This window comes from Typha angustifolia, chromosome 1, assembly GCF_048772165.1.
Source record: "Typha angustifolia cultivar Huaian chromosome 1, ASM4877216v1, whole genome shotgun sequence".
Classification (NCBI taxonomy): Eukaryota; Viridiplantae; Streptophyta; class Magnoliopsida; order Poales; family Typhaceae; genus Typha; species Typha angustifolia.
In genome coordinates, this window is record NC_133239.1 from 2,815,050 (window position 1) to 2,836,758 (window position 21,709).

The 21,709-nt window shown below is 37.2% G+C and overlaps 4 protein-coding genes across 6 annotated transcripts; 3 read left to right on the plus strand and 1 right to left on the minus strand.

The window, feature by feature from the left end:
- The first annotated feature begins 3,837 nt into the window (after positions 1-3,837).
- Positions 3,838-5,327, plus strand: LOC140764552 (protein SPEAR1-like). The gene is made up of 5 exons (XM_073103166.1): positions 3,838-4,296; positions 4,466-4,540; positions 4,687-4,751; positions 4,859-4,943; positions 5,030-5,327. The coding sequence occupies exons 1-5, from the start codon at positions 4,093-4,095 to the stop codon at positions 5,159-5,161; spliced, it is 561 nt and encodes a 186-aa protein (XP_072959267.1). The 5' UTR covers positions 3,838-4,092; the 3' UTR covers positions 5,162-5,327.
- Positions 5,328-7,781: 2,454 nt separating this feature from the next.
- Positions 7,782-9,791, plus strand: LOC140759730 (aldehyde oxidase GLOX1-like). The gene is made up of 3 exons (XM_073096368.1): positions 7,782-8,219; positions 8,337-8,497; positions 8,607-9,791. The coding sequence occupies exons 1-3, from the start codon at positions 7,782-7,784 to the stop codon at positions 9,769-9,771; spliced, it is 1,764 nt and encodes a 587-aa protein (XP_072952469.1). The 3' UTR covers positions 9,772-9,791.
- A 1,498-nt stretch (positions 9,792-11,289) lies between these two features.
- Positions 11,290-13,949, minus strand: LOC140763230 (lactoylglutathione lyase GLX1-like). 3 transcript variants are annotated; one of them, XR_012104814.1, is made up of 10 exons: positions 13,669-13,949; positions 13,301-13,502; positions 13,086-13,210; positions 12,838-12,902; positions 12,441-12,653; positions 12,244-12,324; positions 12,045-12,152; positions 11,794-11,934; positions 11,574-11,683; positions 11,290-11,455 (listed from the first exon to the last, which is right to left on the minus strand). XR_012104814.1 is itself a non-coding variant. In XM_073101361.1 (9 exons), the coding sequence occupies exons 1-9, from the start codon at positions 13,817-13,819 to the stop codon at positions 11,642-11,644; spliced, it is 1,128 nt and encodes a 375-aa protein (XP_072957462.1). In that variant the 5' UTR covers positions 13,820-13,948; the 3' UTR covers positions 11,290-11,641. The 3 variants fall into 3 exon arrangements, 2 of the variants coding, with proteins under 2 accessions (XP_072957462.1, XP_072957580.1); XM_073101361.1 differs by having other exon boundaries at positions 11,290-11,683; positions 13,669-13,948; XM_073101479.1 differs by having other exon boundaries at positions 11,290-11,683; positions 12,277-12,324; positions 13,669-13,942.
- An 803-nt stretch (positions 13,950-14,752) lies between these two features.
- LOC140780090 (exosome complex component RRP41 homolog) lies at positions 14,753-20,874 on the plus strand. Its single transcript, XM_073125425.1, has 12 exons — positions 14,753-14,870; positions 14,964-15,010; positions 15,120-15,180; positions 15,355-15,393; positions 15,483-15,550; positions 16,600-16,678; positions 16,778-16,814; positions 17,031-17,147; positions 17,244-17,329; positions 18,701-18,790; positions 19,083-19,144; positions 20,408-20,874. The coding sequence occupies exons 1-11, from the start codon at positions 14,814-14,816 to the stop codon at positions 19,128-19,130; spliced, it is 729 nt and encodes a 242-aa protein (XP_072981526.1). The 5' UTR covers positions 14,753-14,813; the 3' UTR covers positions 19,131-19,144; positions 20,408-20,874.
- The last annotated feature ends 835 nt before the right edge of the window (positions 20,875-21,709 follow it).

The window sequence follows — 21,709 nt, forward strand, 5'->3', positions numbered from 1 at the left end:
TTTATGTGCATTGAGTATAATACATTCTTTATATGCGTAATAATATAGACATATAGTGATATAGACATACACAATACGCATCTATATATATAATAATATATAATCTTATGAATTATTCTTGGTGGGAAGATAGATTTTAATAAGATCGGAACTCAAAAGCTTATTCTTGATTCTTGAATTGCTTATAATAAAAAAAATCTTTATACATACAAAATACACAAATTTGTTATCCTTATTTGTAGTAAATTCCAATAAATTAGAGTATAATTAATCCGGTGCACATTTTCTATACGTTCACTTGGTATAATAAAAATAAATAAAAAACGAGAAAAGAAAATTTTGAACACAACCCGCTCTCTCCGATCACCATCTCTCCCATTGTTTAAATCATTTGTTTAGAGGCATGTTGTGCATTAAGATTTCTTTTTACTTCCATCTCAATTGTGACCTCTTGTAGTAGTGTTATATACGTTGTCATGCTGTGGACTTCTAAGATAACATGCCTAGGTATATGGTACCAACCTCATATTCTAGGCATTTCGCAGCTCAATTGTGCTAGGGTTTTAAAAAAATTAAAGAGAAACGCTGCTTTTAAGAGGCTCTCTCGGTCGTTGCCGAGTCTTTTCCCTCTCTTCTCTCTTAGTTACTCTCTGCTTGAGAGGAAAAGAAAGGTTTTTTTTATTCGTTTTACTTTCTCTCTTTTTTTACTTGTTCTACTTCATCGGTTTCTTATATTTTCTCCTCTCTCTTTAGCGTTATGTTTCCTCTTCGATCGTTGAGGTCACTATTGTTGCAGCTATTGTGATTGTCATCATCATAACTGCTTGCCCTTGAGCTTTAAGCCGACACAACTCATTTGTAAGGCTTAAAAGCAAGTAAGTGTCAACATAGATAATAAATTAAGAGTCATCGATGTAGTTGTCTATTTTCTCATTTTGTTTTGTTGTTTATTATTTTTTTGTTGGATCTATCTTGTGATAGAGTTTTATAAGTTTGTGTGTATTAGATCTCTGTACGGTCTCAACAAAGGTATAAGATTTCAACTTTTTTTCACACATTTGTTAATACCTATACCAACATTATTAAAAAAAAATTTAGACCTGTCAAATATCTTATTGTGTTCTTCTTATAGAGCTAGCAACGATAACCAAGTAAAGAGCTGCTTCTTTTCAGAGTCGTCACTCTACCTCATCAATTCATAATTATGCAAGATTAGTTGCATCTATTGCTATTTACTTACATTGTATTTTTATTATTAATCAGTTTATTTCTAAGAAAGTGAGGCTTATGTCCAGTATCATCTCGTGATCTCTATTTTTTTTAATAGGTGTATTTGAGTTATAATCATACGATTAACTTTAATAAAATTATATTACGCTAAGACCCCTCGATCAAACTATTTCCTTTCCCCTGATGATGTTAATATAAAATATTAATAAATAATTACTTTACTCTCAAACTTATGTAGAAATATTGTGCCTAGAAGATGTGAACATAAGATAACATATACTCATTTTGACTTTAAAAGGGGAGATGTACTTAAAAAAAAAAATTGGACCACACCGTACTCCTTGGATTTTGTTTTTATCTTAAATTTGAGCAAATGGGTTCGTCCTCTCTCATCAAAATTAGATTTGATCAGTTAAGATTTCCAATTGTCATGTTGAGGTTTTGGCCCATGAGATGAGGCCTCACCTGTTTATTGAATGGATTCTAGTTGGGTCAACATTAATATTAATAGATGTTTTGATACATTTGATGCTAACGCAATCCTGTACAAGAATCTCATAATTTATTATCTTCTTTTGTATAAATGCCAAAAGTTTAGATTATTTAACATGATAAACTTAACATGTTTTCTTGTACATTATTTGAGTTCTTTTTTCTTTTTATTTTCAGGGTGTCAAGTGGTAGCCCTGCAATAATTAGTAGAAGAATTGATAACAAATATGTGTTTGTGTTAATGTGTGCATAATAAATTATTTTTAAAGATAATTTTATGCGTACCTCTTAAATAAAAATGAGTATATATTATAAAATATAATGATTAATTTGAATAAATTTATGTAAGAATTTATGTTTGAGTACTAAACTATAAATAATTATACTAATTATACTAAAAATTTTGTAGATAACTTATCACGTGATTTACTTTATACATAAGTGAATGATTAAATGAATCTTAATTTATGATTAACTATTTCTTATGCACCAATTTGTGTTTGAATTGAACAGTTGCCGTAAATATTTAAGTTGTTTATATTTTATGGGAGTCTCCATAAATTCTCCACCATATTAAACTAAAATCTTACAATACTTTAATTAAAGCTCTCAAATTTTTAATCAATGAATGGACCTACTAGAACCCTAGAATTTCGCACCAAAATAATACCCCCCACCAGAGGACATCACTGCTTAATTGCTTCTTAGACTAAAACTCGTTGATGGATCCCATGTTTATCTATAATAATTTGATACTAATGACACTTATTATATTAGATGTACATCAATTTAGTTAATTTCTCTCTTTTATCATGCAAGTAAATATGTCAAACATTTTTTTTTTTTATCTCAGTTACTTAAAATTTTAAAATTTTATTTAGCTCCTTGGTAGACATTGAAAACGCCGATCATTTTAGTCCGCCAATTAAATTTATTATAAAAAGGGTTCCATTTTGTAAAATGATTTTACCTCTAAATTTAATAGTGCAAAAGAGATACCACCTACTTTGTTCAAATTAAATATTAAAAGCGGACCACATAAAAAAAGTTGACTTTCAAATTAAGAATTCAAAATTCAAAATTTTAAATCATGCCTTAATTATACCTTTCTCTTTGAGTATGGCCAAGCGTAGTCCACAACAGAACTAACCGACGAACCTTCTCTAAATATTAAAAAAATTAGTTCATGGTGAGCATGTGATCCTTTTTAAATACCAAGCATGTTGTAATTTAATATGAAACGAGAAAATAAATAAGCAAATAACCTCCAAAATTTTGGATTTATTATTAAAAACCTCATCTCCATGAGTATATTTATTTTCAAAAAAACCCCAAGAATATAATTACTTTACTCTTAATTTAGATGAGAAACAGAGAGTTTGGTGTTTTAAAGTTCTAAATCTATTATTTGCAAAAGAAGCCCTTAATTAATAAAAATAGCTCCATCCATATAATTGTCCGATATCGGGACACAGTATTTGTTAATTGGACAAAGATCTTGGTTATTTTGCAAATTAGGGGACAGAAGGAATCCTCCCCAAATATGATAATAAATTTTAATTAGGCCATAATTGACCAAGTATCCTTTTTAATAATCTAAAACGAATCGTCCTAATTTGCAAAAGATGGAATTGCCAACCAACCCATAATCTTGTGGTCCACCTCGGCACGTGAAGCGGATCTGATTACCGAAACCCGATAACATGGATGGTACGATTCTAAGTGGATCCCTAACAACCCCTCCTCCCATCTACCGAAAGGATACGGGCGATCTCTTTTATATTAAGAGATAATTAGTTTGGTCAAAGTAATAATAGGGTACAGGAAAGTTAACTGAAGAATTTAATTTGGAGGGGGGAAGAGAAATTAAAATTAGAGGGTGTTTAGGGATAGATTTTTATAAAGGTTTAAGACAAAGATCTATGTTCATTGACGAATAAGTAGCTCTGGAGGTTTATTAATTAGTTTAATTATAAATAAAGGTTGGCGTTATATCACGTTGGTACGTCACACCATAAAGAAATATAGCAACATCCTAACCACAAATTAAATGTAAACATATATGGAGAGGAAGAGAGAGATTAAAAAAAAAAAAGGAGAGGAGTTTCCATCCCACAGTATCTGTCTTCAAGTCTTCATCCTGCGATCCCTTTCCACCGTTGTAAACCTTGTCATTGGCTCAACTTTGGAGAGATCTTGGGGATCCATCCATCTTGTATTCACTCCCCAATATATCTATAAATTAAATTCAACTATTCCTCTCTCTTCTTCTTCTTCTTCTTAGATCCTCTCTCTCTCTCTCTCTCTCTCTCTCTCTCTCTCTAGGGTTGTAGATAGGCATCATAGGTAGGACTTTAGGAGTTGTAGTAGATGGGGGACAACCTTGGTGAATTTGGCTTCAGTAGTGGAAGACCTACTTCTTTAAAGAAAGGGAGGAAGAGCAATTCAGAGAAGCCAAAGCAACCTCAGAGAGGCCTTGGAGTTGCTCAATTGGAGAAGATCAGATTACAGAGTGAAATGGCTGGATACCATCATCCCTCTCTCCAATCTTCATTACATGACAACCTCAACATGGTCTCTCTCTCTCTCTCTCTCTCTCTCTCTCTCTCATATATACACACACACACACACACACACACAAAGAGAAATATGCACTTTGAATGAAGTTATGATAATATATCTCTATGTCATGGGGGTAGAGGTAGATGCATGGTGGATGCTAATTCCCTACTTCTTTTGGCAGGAGGATGCGCGAGAGATGGCGCCGTCGTCTTCCTCTTCTTCCATTAAGTTCACTACTTATCATCCGAATTTCATGGTAAGCTCATCTTGATGAAGGAAAAGATGTATATATCAACAATATATTCTTCCATTCTTTTGGTACATATATAACAACTAGAACAATATAGGTTTCATCTTTCATCCTCTTTTTTTTTTTTCAAATTATGTTCTTCATGTTTTTAGATCTCATATGGAACTGAAGGAAGCAACGCAAGGTACTGCGAATCCCAATCTAGTTCCATTATCAGGTACTAATTTGTTCATCCCATTCTTTCTATCAAAACTATTTAAACATTAAATTAGAAAACCTTACTACTATTTATATCTCCTTATCTTTTTTCATCTTCATCACCAGACCTCAATTCAGTCATCATAATATTTCTACGCCATATTACGATCAATCTACGGTAACACTGCCCCTCTTCAATCAATGCTACGAGGTCTGCTGATTCTTAGTATGTATATATTAACAGTTATTGGGAAAAAAAAAAGAACCTAAAACTCGATTGATTACATCTACTCGCAGGACTCAGCTTACAAGAGAAGACACCACCACCACCACCACCACCACCACCGGAGCGAGTCGGTAACAGATTCGGCGAGTCCAAACTCCGACTCAGGCAACACACAGGAACTAGATTTAGATCTTAAATTATGAGTCTGAAAATTTTCCAGATGCCTTCATCTAATGTTGATGGTATCATCCCCCTATCGATCGAGCAATAATCTTTGCATAGCATAAATGCAACTGTTATGTGCTAGTCTTGTATAATCCTATAGTTATATAAAATGTATTTAAAAGGTGTTACAGCATCAATTCATTACATGCAGAGTATAAATGCCTAGGTTGGTGTATCTTTCAACCTATCTCTTACTCTTTACTTGCAATTCCTTTGTCATATAAGACACATTACTACTCTTGTTATACCATTCAAGTGTTCTTCTAAATACCTTTCAGACTCGCATATATGATCTCATATTAATTTGTTTTCATTAGATTATACCTACATTAGTGCTGTCATAGTGACGGAGCAAGAATTTTTGTTTACAGGACAAATTATAATTTAGAAATTGTATGTAGTCATTACCTTCTTTATATCTTCATTATAGGGAGATTATATATTTTTCTTCTTTTAAGCCTTTCCTTCTCTTCTTTATATATATTTTGTAGTACATTTTTCATTATAAATTTCTCTTGCATGTTTTTGATGATTTAAACCATTGAACTTTAGATGGGCACATGTGGTCCTTCCATGCATCCAAATGGTAACATGCATGTGTTTCTCTTCTCCACATTATTAAATGAAAATTAAATCAAACCTCACACCCACTTGGAGATCATCTCCATTTCTTTTACTCCTATCAAAGGAGAGCATCGAGATTCTTGCATGACTACGTACCACCACTTGCATCCACCACCAGACATGCAAATTAACACAGCCACTCTCGCAAGTTGCAGAAGCATAGATATATATATATAGAGAGAGAGAGAGAGAGAGAGAGATAGCATGCACTTCGATCTATTAATGCTTAATGGTACACTCAATAATCATGAAGCTGGTTGGCCAGAATGTTATGATGTGTTGTAAAGGATACAAGTTGGTAGCAGAATGGCATGGTAGTTTGCGGCCAAGTTGATGTAATATTCAAAAGCCATGATGTGCATATTATTAGTTTTTAGATCTTTTGCATCACAAGAGAGAGAGAGAGAGAGAGAGAGAGATAGGAGAAGAAGAAGGAAGATCTTGATCTTGGGTTAATTACTTGGCTAGTTTCAATCCAGCTAGAGTTTAGAACTTCAACCCAACTTAGCATTTTAGGTGGATCATTCAAGTTTGAGGTTTAAAAATAAAAATATTGATTATTATATATCGTAATTGTATCTGTATTTACTACTTGATTTGCTGCATTTACTAAATTCATTATTTTTAGAGGGAAGCGAGAACAGTGTCTCAATTTTATCAATGCCGCTGGGATTTAAACCTGAATACTCAAACAGCTAATTAAACGAGGCACTATCCCATTACTTTTACTAAATTCATTTTGTAAAGCTATAAGAGACATAGCATCATTCAATTGTCTAGCAATTTGCTCTTATTTCACTATTCTTATTATATGAATTTGGAAAAAAAATAATTATTTCTTCAGCACATATTTCATATTTGTGTCTACATAGAACTCATCATATTCAATAAAACTCATATATGGAATCACATCAAATGACCTATTTTTACCCTAATTATTAGATATCAAATTCTAGTACTGTCAAATATTTATTGGGCCAGCTCAAAATAGGAGATGGACTTCTCCTGTTGGATGTTGGCCCACTCATCCTTTAATTCAAACGTCCAAATTTAAGTGACCAGTGAATTCCCTCAAAAGATAAAAAAGTGTGTACTAAGCTTGTCTTGGTTTGATTGCTCATTAGTGAGATTATTTGGAAGATCAGTTATGTGGTACAATAATTTGGAACATTGGCTCAACAACTTTTGGTTTATAGATTTGGCTCGATGATATAATGGTTCGAACTAGCCTTTCTACGACTCGATTAACGGGAGGGTTGACCTAATTACTCAACCTATTATCTTATATTCTTCTTAGTCTAGATGCCTTTATATTAAGAAATAATTAATCTTTTGTTCAGCCAATATCTAATCTATGAACTTTTAAATAATAATAATAATAATAATAATAATTAAAAAAACTTTTGGTAGAGAGGTTGCTAAAAAAGAAAAGAAAAAGAAAATAAAAGTTGGATGTTGTAAGAGAAAAAGAATAATCTAAGTCTAAATTTATCTGGAAATTAAAATTAGAAAATTGTGCTCCAATACTACGACCAAGTAATTTCCACCAATCCATTGAACCAACGTTAGATAACGCGGTCGCCCAAGCTAACGGCCACATTGGACGCAACGGTTAACTCCCAACTGTTTCGGTTGTCCAGACAACTATGCACCCTCCAGCTGTCACGAAATAACAAAATTGCCACCGTCCAGTAAAACCATCGCCATTCGCCGGTGAAGCACGATGGCGTTTTCGGTATTTGGCGAAATAACGGGCCCGAACTGTTGAACACGACACGGTCCACGCTATAAGCTTGCATGAGCCAGTAAACCCCCATGCTATATTTACCGATCCCCACGTACAAAGGTCGACCGCTCGAATAAGAGGAAGAGGGAGAGGAAGAATAAGAGGAGGGGAGGAATACGAATAAGGATAGATAGCGAGGGAGGGAGAGAACGATAGAAGGGAAAAGCAACTGAGAGGTCTCATCAACAATGGAGACTCTTCTCAAAGCCGCCTCCTTCCTTCTCCCCCTCCTCCTCGCCGCCACCCTCGCCGAGCCCTTCCCCTTCGACAATTTCTTCAACATCTTCCCGCCGGCCGGCAGTAATCCCGACAGCTTCCTCGTGCCTTCGAATATTCCCAAAGCCGTCAACCAGCCCCCGACAACCGCCGCCGCCTCCGACTTCACAGGTGGATTCGCCGGTAAGTGGGAGCTCATCACCAATACCTCCGGGGTGTCGGCGATGCACCTGGCGATCCTGAAGGACAACAAGGCGATCATGTTCGACACTACCTCCCTCGGGCCGTCGACGATTAAACTGCCCAACGGCAACTGCCGCATCGACCAACGGAGCAAGAACAAGTCGTTGGATTGCTGGGCTCATGCGGTTGAGTTTGATTATAACACTGGGAAGTATCGGGCGCTCAAGGTACGCATGCATAAATATGTGTTGGTTCGAGTTGTATTTAATTATTTATGATTAATCACACCCCTATCTTTTCAGTATTTTATATGTCGGGCCTCATGTTTTGGGATTCGAATGCAGGTGTTGACTGACACGTGGTGTTCATCCGGGGGGTTTGCACTGGATGGGACCCTCGTGCAAACCGGAGGTTACGCCGAGGGCGATAGGGCCGTGCGCTACATCTCTCCTTGTCCCACCTGTAACTGGGTTGAGTATCAATACTCTCTTGGCAACAGTAGATGGTATGTTTTAATTTCCTTCGTTACGACACACAATATAAACAAAATAGTAGACGCAATTGAAAAATTACGCCTGGTAATGCCATTATAAGTATCTTTAACAATAATGTAGGTACGCCACCCAGCAAATCTTGCCAGATGGCAGCTTCATCGTGATTGGCGGCCGCCGTGGCTTCAATTACGAGTTCGTCCCTCAGGCCGGTCAGAAGAATGCGGAGGCGATCCCCCTCCAGTTCCTGATCGACACCACCGACGACGTGGAGAACAACCTCTACCCGTTTGTCCACCTCGCCCCCGACGGCACCCTTTTCGTCTTCGCCAACGACCGAGCGATCATCCTTGACCCGCGTACCCACATCGTCGTCCGCCAGCTCCCTCGTCTCGACGGTGGCTCCCGCAACTACCCCGCGTCCGGCATGTCCGCCCTCCTCCCCCTCGACCTCCGCCAGGGAATCCCCACCGACGCCGAGGTCATCGTCTGCGGCGGCGCCACCAAGAACTCCTTCACAGCCGCCGGCAAGAACCAGTTCCTCCCCGCGCTTACCAGCTGCGGCCGCATCAACATAACCACGCCGAACGCAAACTGGAGAGTCGAGGAAATGCCGGTAGCCCGAACGATGGGCGACATGCTCATCCTCCCATCCGCCGAGATCCTCATGATCAACGGCGCAAGCAAGGGCTGCGCTGGGTGGTATTTCGGCCGGGACCCGGTCTTCACCCCAGTCCTCTACCACCCTAACGCCGCCCCCGCCGACCGGTTCCGCATGCTCGCCCCGACTACTATCGCCAGGATGTACCACTCCAGCAGTGCCGTGCTCCCCGACGCCACCGTGTTGGTCGCCGGCAGCAATCCCAACAACGCCTACCACTTCACCAAGGTCGACTTCCAAACCGAAGTGAGGGTGGAGCGGTTCTACCCGCCCTATCTCGATCCGGCGCTGGCGAAGAACCGCGCGGAGATTGACGAGGAAGCGGCGGCGAATACCGGGATGCGATATCTGGGGAGCTTCACCTTGAACTTCAAGGTGGAGGCGGCGGTGGAGGAGGAGGACGTGATGGTGACGATGTACGCGCCGCCGTTCACGACGCACGGCTTCTCCATGAACCAGAGGCTGCTGATACTGAAGACGGAGATGTTCACCGAGGACGGGAGCGGGGGGTACACAGTCACAGTGGCGGCGCCGCCCAAGCCAGAGCTCGCGCCGCCGGGGTATTACTTGGTCTTCGTGGTGACCAAAGGGGTGCCCAGCAAAGGAATCTGGGTCCAGATTCAATAACTATATTGCTGCGTGTTCGATCCTGGAATAACCATTCATATATTCATTTATAAACAATACAATATTTGTAATTTTCATTTTTTTTTTAAATTCGTTTCCCCTCGCCCTTTTTTTGTCAAACGAAAACGAATTAATTGTCAACGTAATTTAATTCCATTCTTTTTCATTAGACCTTTCGGGTTGCTGAGAGGATCCGAACCCGATAAGTTTTCTCTTTTGCTCCAGCTCCTTTAGAACCCTTACAACTTCAGCTAACACAACCCCGGGCTCGCGGCACTCTCTCATGCCAACTATCGCAGCCAAGAACGAAATCTTACTCCTAACACCCTCTTCATGGAACACATCGTCCGTAGTTATCTCGCCCTCCGAGTCGTCAGCCTTCTCTGCCGCCTGAAGACCATCGGTGCCGGCGTCCGACGTGGTATCGGAATCCTCCGCTTCGATGCACGTAACTTCCGAGGAGGCTTTAACTTCGCTGGGCTCCATATCTATGAGTGATTGTTAAAATTAACAAACTAGCTAAGACGACTCAAGAAGAACCAAGATAGTCAAAACAAAGGATACCTGACTCTTCTTGAACTCTATATCTCTCTCTCTCTCTCTCTCTCTGTCTCTGTCTCTGTCTAAAGGTATATATAACACTTGCGGCTTGTTATTTGTTACCTCGCTGTAGATGTTTGTGTACGTAATGGAAGCACTCTAGGGTTGGGTTGGGTTGGCTATTTGTTTAATAGGTAATAAAGAAGACCCAGATGCCCCAAGTTCCAGCAAACATGCTCCTCGTTTATGGGCTTTTTTTTTTTGCCCTTTTGATCTCCATCACGTACCGACGTACGTACCCCCCCAAACTTTCAAGCCATTTGCCATCTCTCTCTAGAAGCTTAGAAGATCGTATCCGTGCACGTGTGCCCGAGAGGGAAGCATGCAGCACACGACCGAGGCCACCAACATGGAGCGGACAACGCGCACGCGTGGGCGAAAGCGAGCTCTCGGCGATTGAGACGGGCACGCGTGCGCGCGTGGGGAAAGCGACTGCGTGAGAAGAACGTCGGTGGACCAAAAAGAAGTATAAAACGAGGGAAGTTTTTGTTTTACACCCTGCTTTTCCCTTTATTTTTGGCTCGAGGTTTTTTAAGGCTATCCAAATTGCATTTGGACCCCTGACTTTTCTAATTATTAGCTAATATATAATAAAACAGGGATGAAAAAAAAAGGAGGGGTTAATATGGATAAACAAAAAAGAAAGAGTCGCAAAAGAAAAAGAAATTAAGAAAATATAAAGTAGATCCTATGCAGCCCCGGCTGCAAGAAATTTCTGCAGTGAGGATTTGGCAGCACATAATAGGATCAATAATAAAAGAGCAAATTAATTCTCAAAGGTCAACTACTAGCTATTTGCTAACACGAAAATCCAAATTTTTTGCAGCATATATATAGCATCTTGTGCTTTTAAATGCAAAAATGCATGTAATCAAAAGGTCAACGGACTCCATGGAGGAGAGAAATGCACATCAATTCGATTCAACAGGTGAAAGCTACTGTATGTAATTATATAATCAATATCACAGGGGAAAGTAGTGACGCTTCTGATAATTTATATATCTTTCCTTGTATAGAAGAAACCAAAACCCTTTTACAAGAACACGCTCATCTGCATATTAAATGATCGAGCAACAAGGTTGACCTACACGAAGAAGCTACTACCATTCACTTGTGCAAATAACAATTCCCAAATGTACAAGAAATAGAGCGCGATAAGGTGAAGGAATATAAATAGACCATCACAAAGAGACTAAACTTACTCAAATTTGTTGATGCACAATAATTAGGTGATACTTTTGCTTCTTCTTAAGTGGTCGAGTAAGCTCAGTCATTGCAGCTCTTTGTCAAAGTCTTTGTTGTCCACAAAGGCCTGCACAAGATAATAGTGGAGGTTAACAAAACTATGCTGAAGAGAACTAATATGAGCATCGTAACCTTAAATTCTTAAACCTGAATTGTTAAACTTGTATAGAGTCATACCGATTTCCAACCATTGGGGTCCAAACACACTGTTATCTTTGTGGCGAGACCAGGTAAGGGCCCTGGTTCACGAGTAATCTTTCCACCAAATAGGTTTACTGCTTCTGCAGTTTTATAGACATCATCTGTGCCTATCGCAATCTGATAACTAGAGATGTGAGTCTCTATATGCAACAATCCATTTCTATTATAATGCAAATCATAAAGCCATGATCCAGTAAATTTGTATTTGCTGACAAGTAGTACTTCACCTGTACATAAGCATTGCCTTTATCATAATCTGTAACCCCATAGTTGTATCTCAATTCCAAAACTGCATTCCTATCTTCCGGTCCATATCCCATTGTTGCACTTGAATACTGGTAAAGAGTGCATTTGAGTTGACTACCACACACAATACAAATCAATAATATAACTTTGAGTCATAGACTCATAGTTAAGAGGACCCACAAGAACCAAAGATAGATTGTCCGTCATGCTTACTTTGTAGGCAGGATTCTCCTTTTTGTGTAGAAGCTCCATTCCAAAAGCCTAGATTTTAAAACAAGAGAAATTTTAGAACTAGAAAATATGAGCAAGCAACAAATAAGAAATATAAAGGAATAGATTCAAAAGATGAAATTGAGTAAGCATCCTAATGCACTAACCTTTTCATAGAATCCAACAGAACGATCAATATCTCCCACCTGGAGCATTACTTGACATAAAGGCTCAGGAGTAAGTTTCCTTTCCATAAGTTTAAACTTATAACCATCAGGATCTTCAATAAAAGCAACCATAGAACTGCTGCCCTCTATAGGTCCTGGTTCCTTGATTACTTTTCCTCTCTTGGCCTTTATAAGATCCAATGTTTTGGAAACCTGTTGTCAATTCATGAAAAGATATCTGATATCTGAAAGATTTGAAAGAGAGCAAAACTAATGGTTGGAGCAAGATACAATTTTAACATACAATGCATTCCCCACAATTTTGCACGAATTTGATTTAATAGATAATGCAAGACAAAACAAGAGTACAAATATATACTGGGAAAAGAGTTCTTACATCTGCAACAGCAATTCCAAAATGACCAAAGCCAGTTCCTACTTCATATTTGTCAACACCATAGTCTGCCAATGTTTGTTCACAGCATAATCTTGTCAGGAACAAGTTCATATACACAATAATTTCCACAGTACTTGATTAGAACATAAAAGTTAAATTAAGTGTATTAGGAGTAAGAATCTGACACAATTGATCTTCAAACATCAATATAGAGTGACAGCATAAAGAAACATGGTCAGTTAACTTACTATAAGTAAGTTCAATAGCAAAATGAGAATCTTCAGGCCCATATCCAACAAAAGCATTCGAGAATCTTTCTTCTGGTATATCGCGTCGCCGCAGCAACGTCATTCCCAAGCATTCTGTGTAAAATCTATGTTTTGACGAAAAAGATAACCCAGATGGCCAATTAGCCAACAACCTTAATACATTGAAAGCAGAGGAGCAATGAAATAAATCATACTCTATAGTCCTATCCAGATCTCCAACACAACAGACGGCATGAAGCATTCTCCTTTTATCCTTCTTCACCCAGTCTGCGGCACCTTCTTCACTAACTGTGGGACTAACTCGAATGAAACTTCCATTGGTATTGGTCTCTATAAGGCTCTCCTGTGCCCCTGCAAACTTAGTCCCTACGCCTAACAATTGCGCCTGCGGAATGACTGCATGATAACACCCCAACAGATTGGTTCATCTAACTGAACAACTCAGATATATCTCTACCGACTTGCATTTGAGCTGTTATAAAGTATATCGTAAAAGAGGTGTCGAATGGGCATTTTCTCGAACAGTTCATGAGCGAGAGAAGATAGGAGATTGAGAGCTCACCAGTGCCGAGTTGGAGGAGGGCGAGCCTGCGAGATGGATTGGAATTGGAGGATAGATGGCAGCGAGCTTGAGGTGAGAGGTGGAGGGCGGTGGTGAATGAAGGAAACGAACGGATAGAGGAGCAGGAAGCCGTTGGAAGAATAGGCCTCATTGTGAGGTTCTGTTTCTATGCGAACTCTTATCTTTGCTTTGTAAAGGCCAAATATCTTAGATCAATTAGTTATCTAATATGATATCCAATTACTCACCTAAATTTGGATTTAGTGACTATAACTTAACATTCTCTTTTGTAACAAAGAATAGTTTTATTTCTATGCATAGGATTGCAAATATCCCAAATCTTTTGTAACAATAAACATTATTCGATATTGTGTGAAAGATAATGAACTCAAAATATAACCTTTTTATTTGTTGATAGACTTCTCTAAAAACTCTCTCTCTCTCTCTCTCTCTCTCTCTCTCTCTCTCTCTCTCTCTCTCTCTCTATATATATATATATATATATATTTATATATTTACCAAATAAAAAAAAGACCTCAAACTATAGTAATTTTTTCTAAAAATTATAGACAATTGATATGTAGTCTAATGCTTAAATTATATAAATAAAAACTTTGGATTAATGCTGTAATTCTTTTAGAATATAATAATCCCAAGGCTCTCGAAAAATATACTTCCATGATACAATTATGTTCACTTAATATGTCAAAGTTCATATTGTTTTGGGTGAAATGATTAGAGTATTGTGGTCTAAATTTTAGGTATAAATTATCATCATTTTATTGCCAAAAGAAGTCGTGACTTGTTAGAATGATGTTATTGTGATTATCTTATAGTATATTGGTTATTCGTAAAGAATCTAAATCTAGTTTTCTTCTGATTGAATTCAAATTCAATTTGAGTCCGACATTATAGATAATAAATCTATTATATAAAATATATTATGACTATCTATTTATTTAAACTTTATTTTTAAAACTAAATCTCATGAAATTGGGCCGAGTTTAGTGCCGATATCGGCCCAAAGGGTGGCCTGGACCGATAAGTAGCCTCGTCGAAAACCCTTTCAAAACCTTCTGCAAGAAAGAAAACTCCGCTGTCTCTTCTCTTCTCTCTCTCTCTCTCGGTATCGCAAATCCTAAGCCATGGAGTACGTCAATACCCTCACCGGCCTTCGCATAGATGGGCGTCTTCCGAACGAGGTATCACGAATCCTTTCTCCTCATCCTCTCTATCTTTGTAGTCTTTCTATTTGATCTCTTCTTCTCTACAAACTGTTTCGGTTTGGATTCCAGATGAGGCATATCAAAGGTGAACTCGGCGTTGTCGCAAGTGCTGATGGGTATCGCCTCTTGGATCTCCCATTTTCTTTCGTTCTTCTCCTTTCTTGCATCTAGAGCTTGCATGAAGCGGTGGATTTTGGTCGTTGTTCTTTGTTCGATCGAGTGCAGGTCTGCTCTTTTTGAGATGGGCAATACTAGGGTCATCGCAGCTGTATACGGGCCCAGAGAGGTTAGAGTCGAGTTCTTCTTTTATTTCTTCGTCTCTATTAATTATGTAGTATAATATACTCTGAAACTTAGTAATTTGAAAAACTAATGGAAGAGTTTTTATTCTAATTTTTTTGTTGTCCTTTTGTTAAGGGTTTGGTCTTTTAATTGATTTATCATACTTTATGCATTTTAGGTCCAGAATAGGAGTTCGCAGACCCATGGCCAAGCATTGGTAATACTCTCATTTTCTTAGTGACGAGGTATTTGATTTTCTTACCGAAAGATTACATCTTTTCTATATGCTGAAAATTGCACCTGCAGGTTCGCTGCGAGTATAGCATGGCCAATTTTAGTACTGGAGATCGGACGAGAAGGCCAAAGGGTGACAGGTGCTTCCCCCTTTAAATCGAGTATTTTGCAATTCTATCTTTTTCAAATCAATCTGGCATTTGCTTGGGTCCAAGGAGCTTCTATGTTGTTGTGCTCATCGTGAGTTAGAAAATGTAAGAGAGTAATATGGTTTGAGTTGAGACTCGCAGTTCAGCACGTGGAGCTTTGCTGGATCATGGGTAGAATATATACCTAGGGGATGCTGATACTTGATGGTGGTCATGCAAGTCTTATTATCTCAAGGTTGATAAAATTGATTCATTTCGAAATATTACCTGAATTAGGATGTCATAGCATATCAGCATGTAGTGACCAGGGACAGGGTTCTCGTATGAATTTGTCGTGTTCTCAGAAAAAAAGTTAATTTTATTCGAAAGGGAAATCCATACAAAGTCTTCAGCTTCATATGTTCTGTTGTAATGTCCAAAAAAATCTCTTAGTTGCACATGTAGAGCTGTACTGAAGTACTCTTGTTGCCATATCTAAATTAAAGTACAGCAAGCCTTACCAAAATTTTGAGTCCTTTGGTACAAATATCTTAGCAGTTTGCTTGACATTGTTCAATAAAGACATCTAACTGCACCATTTCTTATGTTCGTCCACTCAGAAATTGATTCTTTGTACAAATGCTTACATAATCTATATTACCTAACCCATTTTCTTTAACCTCCAAAACTCATGACATGAAATGTGTCACTTAAGCTTGTAGTCCACAGCAGAATATTTTCAATATTGAGGTGAATGGGCAAACATGTGGAAAGTGGGGTGACAAGTATCTAAGTTATATATTTTCTGAAGTGTGGAGAAGTATGGAGTTTAGAGCTGATCAATAGGTGAAGCAAGAAATTGTATGACACCATTTCATTATTTTAGCTGACACATTAAACCTTACATCATTCACATATATCTTGCTATCTTTTGAAGATTTAATTATTTTGTTTTATTTATTTTAACGGTACTTTACATGCATATCTTTGTAGTAGGAGTTAGAACACAAATATTACTCATTATATTGATAAGCCTATTAATTCAATTTTATTCTTGTCAGGCGATCTACGGAAATATCATTAGTTATTCGTCAAACCATGGAGGCATGCATATTAGCAGATTTGATGCCACACTCACAAGTCAGTCTACTAGAACTCCTAAATCATTTATTCTTCCAAAGTAGAACTAGACCAGATTCTTTTTTTTTTCCTTTTTATATTTGCTTTCCCTTTTTGCAGATTGATATATTTGTCCAAGTTCTTCAAGCTGATGGTGGTAAGCATGTTATTTATCATCATGAGTTTATCAGGGCTTTGTTTGTTGCAAGCTATCTTGTCCAGTTGTATATTTTGAATTTTTTATGTTCTTTCCAATCTACTGTTTCTCTGATTCTTGTTTTACTTGTGCATGCATGAAGTTTCACTGTCTTTTCTAGCTTACCTGTTTAACTGTTTTGTTATGATGTATGTGAATGCAACTTGGCTTTAACAGGAACAAGATCGGCATGCATCAATGCTGCAACTTTGGCTCTTGCTGATGCTAGAATACCAATGCGTGATATTGTGACCTCTTGTAGTGCTGGATATCTTTGCTCCACTCCTTTGCTCGGTGTGACTATTGATGTTGCTTAAAATGATTCAAGATATTCAAAACCTAATGACATTAATAAGAGAAATATTTAAACTTGATGAGTCTTGTGGCCAGATTTAAATTATGCAGAAGATAGTGCTGGAGGCCCAGATGTCACTGTGGGGATACTGGAAAAGATGGATAAAGTGACTCTTCTTCAGGTCTCTAAGATACTGAGTACTTTGTCCTTGATTGTTTGTCCATTGGAAGCTCAAAAGTCTTTCCATGTAACATTAGTTTTGCATGTTTACTTCTAAAATTTTTATGTGGCGTGTGACATATTTTCTTCGACATAAAAAATTGGCAGTACCTCAAATTATCTGGGGTTTCAATACACATTACATTTGACACTAACTTTGTTTAGACAAGAAGTTACTCTGTTATGTCTATGTATAGGTTGCTACTTTGTCATCTATATTGTTGGTACTTTGTCATCTATATTTGCAATTAGCTAGTGCTTTCCTGAAAGCAATAGCTATTATCACAGTCCTCAAGATAATGTTAATGTAATATGACTATTATGGTGAACAAATAATCCTTATTTGCTACTATAATTTAGTCAGATTTTCTCGGTATATTCTGCTTAAAACTTGTCATAGTCAAGTTCATGTCAACATCGTCCATGTTCAGAGGAATTTTAACTATTTCTTGCAGTCAATTTTAGAGGCCATTCTAGCTTCCCAGATTTCATGGATAGAACCTCTTTTGCCTGGTTCCTTCCCAGGAAATTTTTTGTAATTTTCTTAGGGTTGATATGAGGTTAACAGCTCTTATGAAGATATAGTCAATCCTTGTATTATTGCCATCTCGGTTTTTGTGCCATATGGTAGATCTATAACGGATAAGAAAGTGATAGAGGACAATTATGGCGGAGCTAGGATTTTCAATTTTTCGTGGGGACGGGAAAAAATTATTATTTATTTTTAATTTATGTCAATTAAATAATTATTAATAAAAAATATAATAAGAATATGAAGAAGCATATAGAAGTACATAAATTTTAATCTATATATTCATGTTATGAAGGTAGTTATCTCTTTTAGAATCCTACTTCTTGAAGACTTGTCAGATTAGGCAGATATCCCAACCTCTATTGGGGTTCAAAATGGTGATGAGAACAGTGATGACCGGATTACAAGGTCCTTCAACTTATTGCTTATTTTTGCTTATCTGTGCTGTAAAGATTTGGTAACTATTTAGGATAGCGGTAAGTATAACTTTTCATGTAAAAGACAGTAGCCTGGTCTCAAATTTTCCTAGTTCAGTTACACTATATTAATCAACGGCTTTAATTTTCCAATTCTTTAATTGTCCAATGTATGTGTTTGTTGATATCTTTTTAAGATTGCCTTGGTGAATATATATTAAATGTCCTTGCATCTCAATTTTCATTCTTTGATTTGAGGATAATCACAAGCTTTCCTCTCCATTTAACCTTCATTTTTATCAGTTACATTTTCCTGATTACAAAAATTCTCCTTGATATTCTGCTTTAATTTGTGTTTGAGAAATCACTTTTCTTTAATCCTCAGATGGATGCAAAATTACCTATGGATATTTTTGAAAATGTTATGCAACTTGCAATTGAAGGATGCAAAGCAGTGGCTGATTACATTCGAAATGTAAGAAATGTAGCATTTTACTCTGACCATTGCATGTATTCATCTTGCCCCTGTTTTTACTTTGTTTATCTGTGTAATGGTTCCTACTTCCCAAATATTTACTAATGAATTATCTAGCATGTATCTTCAGTGCAAATTAAAATAAACCTTCTTATATATTCTTTCCTAGCATATTATTTCTGTCGTAGAGTTCTCTTTTCCAGCCTGTAGTGTTCTCAGATTGTGTAGAAATTCGTCCTTTCCTTTTTCATCCTCTAAATGTGTCTCTATTGTGGTGACTATGGTGTACCAGGTTCTCCTAGAGAATACAAAAGAGTTGGAGTATCATCGTGGTGCATAATGGACTAAGTAAAGGTACTTAGCAATTTTCTCACACAAAAAGACTGATTTTGTTTTCTTCCTTTGTAAGTTCTTTTCTTATTACACTTGCAAACCAGTAAAGTATTTGTGGTTCTCATTTTTTTTTCTAACAATTCAGTCACTTGCCACATATAGCCATGGAGTTTGCCTGTGAAGTAAAGAACCTACTGGTCTAATATGTATTCAGTAGCTATCAGTTAGCTACCACATGTATACTTTGGTAGCTATTCATTTACCCGTGACATATAGTATGCAGGACATCTTTCCCCTTTTCAGCTCAGTCTAGATATCTAGCCGTAGCTACTCATTTACTGTATACGTGATGATTACTCGTTACTCGTTGGCCAGCAACATATAGCTTTTAGGAATCTTTGTTCCCATTTCACTAGAACCTTTGATTGCAAAAAGCAAGTAATACGTGTGATTCATTGTAATATGAACTTTTACCTTTTAAACTTTATTTCTTAAAAAGGTTTAATCCCTTTCTTCTCAATATCGGACTGTTTGGGGGAGCTGGAGTAGGTAAAACAGTACTCATCATGGAATTGATCAATAACATTGCCAAAGTTTAATTATCCAGTTTGCTGCCACATATAGTTGGCAGGTTGTCAACAAGTTCTATTGAGAACCTGCTGAATTCATTACATAATTGGTAAGTTTTCACCACTGCTTCATTTACTTGGTGGAGTTTCACGCTCTTCCTTTCAAGGAACTTGCTGGTCTGTGTAGTAACAATTGTTCACTGCACTGTCACATATAGTCAGTAAGGTCTGACTATGTTGCCCTTGTAAGACAGGCTTTGCCTTATTCAAGGAGTTGGTGGGCTTAATCTAGGCTTAATAGTTAATTTCTGATTATCAGAATTCATGCCAAATCACCTAGGGTCGTCAGAGGAGAGATTATCTATAGAATCTCCTCTGCAGCTGTTCAATTTTGGACTAACTGCTGTAAAGGAGTTCCCCATTTTTAAGGATTAATAATTTGATGGTTCCAGGGACAATCTCTATTATGTGAGGATGAAGTCCTTGTTAGTCGTTAAAGGTTCTGATTCTCTGTATCTAATACTGTCATGTAACGTACTTTATCTCTGCTTTCCTCGGTAGAGAGAATCTTCTTTTGAGCAACAATATATCCAATTTTTCTGCAAGTTCTGAATGTATTATTGTTCTAATGGATGCATTGGTTAAAGGATGAGGACGCTAACTGATTTGCAAATTTTGGTTGACTTGTTAGCTTTCTGATGTGCTGCTCCTACAGGTGAACTTTGCAGCATGGGCTTGCTTATCAAGGCATTCTATAGGGACTTGAACTTTTGGTGCTCCCCTACTCTTTTCTCTTGAAAGTTAATTCCTTACTCACTTCTGAAGTTTTTAGCTGAGGCATGCTCCCTTCAACCACCTCGAAGGAAAATATCATTTGATAGTTAAGTCCTTTTTTTTCTCTCTTTTAGTTAATGAAACTTTCCTTCGATCATTTTTTAAGCTTATAGGCCCCTTGTCACTTTCAATGGGAATCATTCTATGATATGTAATTTAGGTTATAACTTATAAGTAAGACTTACCACTGGGCTAATAGTTCATTCAAATTCTTGGATCTAAGGGCCCTTGTAGAAATAATCTTAGGAGCTCTCTTTTGAGTTTTTACATTCACATGTAAATGGTTCTTCTTCTCCCTGACCTGGAACTTTGGCAAAGAAAAAATATATTTTGTTTGTTCTACTTGAATTTGACTGAAATGTTTTGTTGGTATGAATTTGTGTTTTCTGGTGCCATCTCCTAGTGCTGGAAGGGAGGAGGTTTGCATAGGTGGCTGAACAACATAAACTATTTTGTCAAGAAACTTGGAGAATTCAGTTCTTTTTATAGTCCAACTTTGTGTTGCTAAGATGAAGGTTTGTTCTTCATGACTTTTAAATTTTTGTCCGAGCTTAACCTTGGATATGAGATTTTATCCTTGTTGTTGTAAACCTAGTATATTTTTCAAACTTATTGGAGGAATAGGTGACTTTTTGAGTCTTTCAGAAGAATAGGTTGAACCACATTTGACCAAAGTGATGTGTTCTCAAGGCCTCAAAGGGTAACGTTTCTCTGTGTATATGTTAGAATCTAACAACAGCATTAAAGAAAACCTTCTTCTTCTCCAATAAATTTGAAAATTAGATTTAGTTTGCAAATCATTAGAAGGATGAAACAAAAGCAAGATAAACGCTGATTAGAAGCGACAAATTAGTATGAAAATTTGACAATAGTAATTATAATAGAGATTCAACTAAAAGAACAGTGTCTGTCTCTAATTAATGGAATAGCGCCTAGGATGGTTAAAAGAGTTTAGCTGTATGCCTGTATGAGTTTTTTTGAATTCAAATTCTTATGGCTCATAAACTCAGTGACTTAATAAGGGGTTTTTTTATTTTTTGATCCGAACGAGTCAAATCTAAGCTCACATATTGAACCAACTTTGAACTGGATTTAAAGATCCAAATTCATCTCGGTTCGGATTTTATTACCAGTTATAACTTAACCTATATTTTGCATTTATTTTATTAAGATATTACTATAT

Coding starts and splice junctions, on each gene's coding strand:
- LOC140759730 (XM_073096368.1), top strand. CDS start 7,782: ATGGAGACTCTTCTCAAAGCCGCCTCCTTCCTTCTCCCCCTCCTCCTC. Junction 8,220..8,336: donor GGAAGTATCGGGCGCTCAAG/GTACGCATGCAT, acceptor ATTCGAATGCAG/GTGTTGACTGACACGTGGTG. Junction 8,498..8,606: donor TCTCTTGGCAACAGTAGATG/GTATGTTTTAAT, acceptor ACAATAATGTAG/GTACGCCACCCAGCAAATCT.
- LOC140780090 (XM_073125425.1), top strand. CDS start 14,814: ATGGAGTACGTCAATACCCTCACCGGCCTTCGCATAGATGGGCGTCTT. Junction 14,871..14,963: donor ATGGGCGTCTTCCGAACGAG/GTATCACGAATC, acceptor TTTGGATTCCAG/ATGAGGCATATCAAAGGTGA. Junction 15,394..15,482: donor AGACCCATGGCCAAGCATTG/GTAATACTCTCA, acceptor TTGCACCTGCAG/GTTCGCTGCGAGTATAGCAT.
- LOC140764552 (XM_073103166.1), top strand. CDS start 4,093: ATGGGGGACAACCTTGGTGAATTTGGCTTCAGTAGTGGAAGACCTACT. Junction 4,297..4,465: donor TACATGACAACCTCAACATG/GTCTCTCTCTCT, acceptor TTCTTTTGGCAG/GAGGATGCGCGAGAGATGGC. Junction 4,752..4,858: donor CAATCTAGTTCCATTATCAG/GTACTAATTTGT, acceptor CTTCATCACCAG/ACCTCAATTCAGTCATCATA.
- LOC140763230 (XM_073101361.1), bottom strand. CDS start 13,819: ATGAGGCCTATTCTTCCAACGGCTTCCTGCTCCTCTATCCGTTCGTTT. Junction 11,935..12,044: donor AAGGCAATGCTTATGTACAG/GTGAAGTACTAC, acceptor TCTAGTTATCAG/ATTGCGATAGGCACAGATGA. Junction 11,684..11,793: donor ACCCCAATGGTTGGAAATCG/GTATGACTCTAT, acceptor TATCTTGTGCAG/GCCTTTGTGGACAACAAAGA.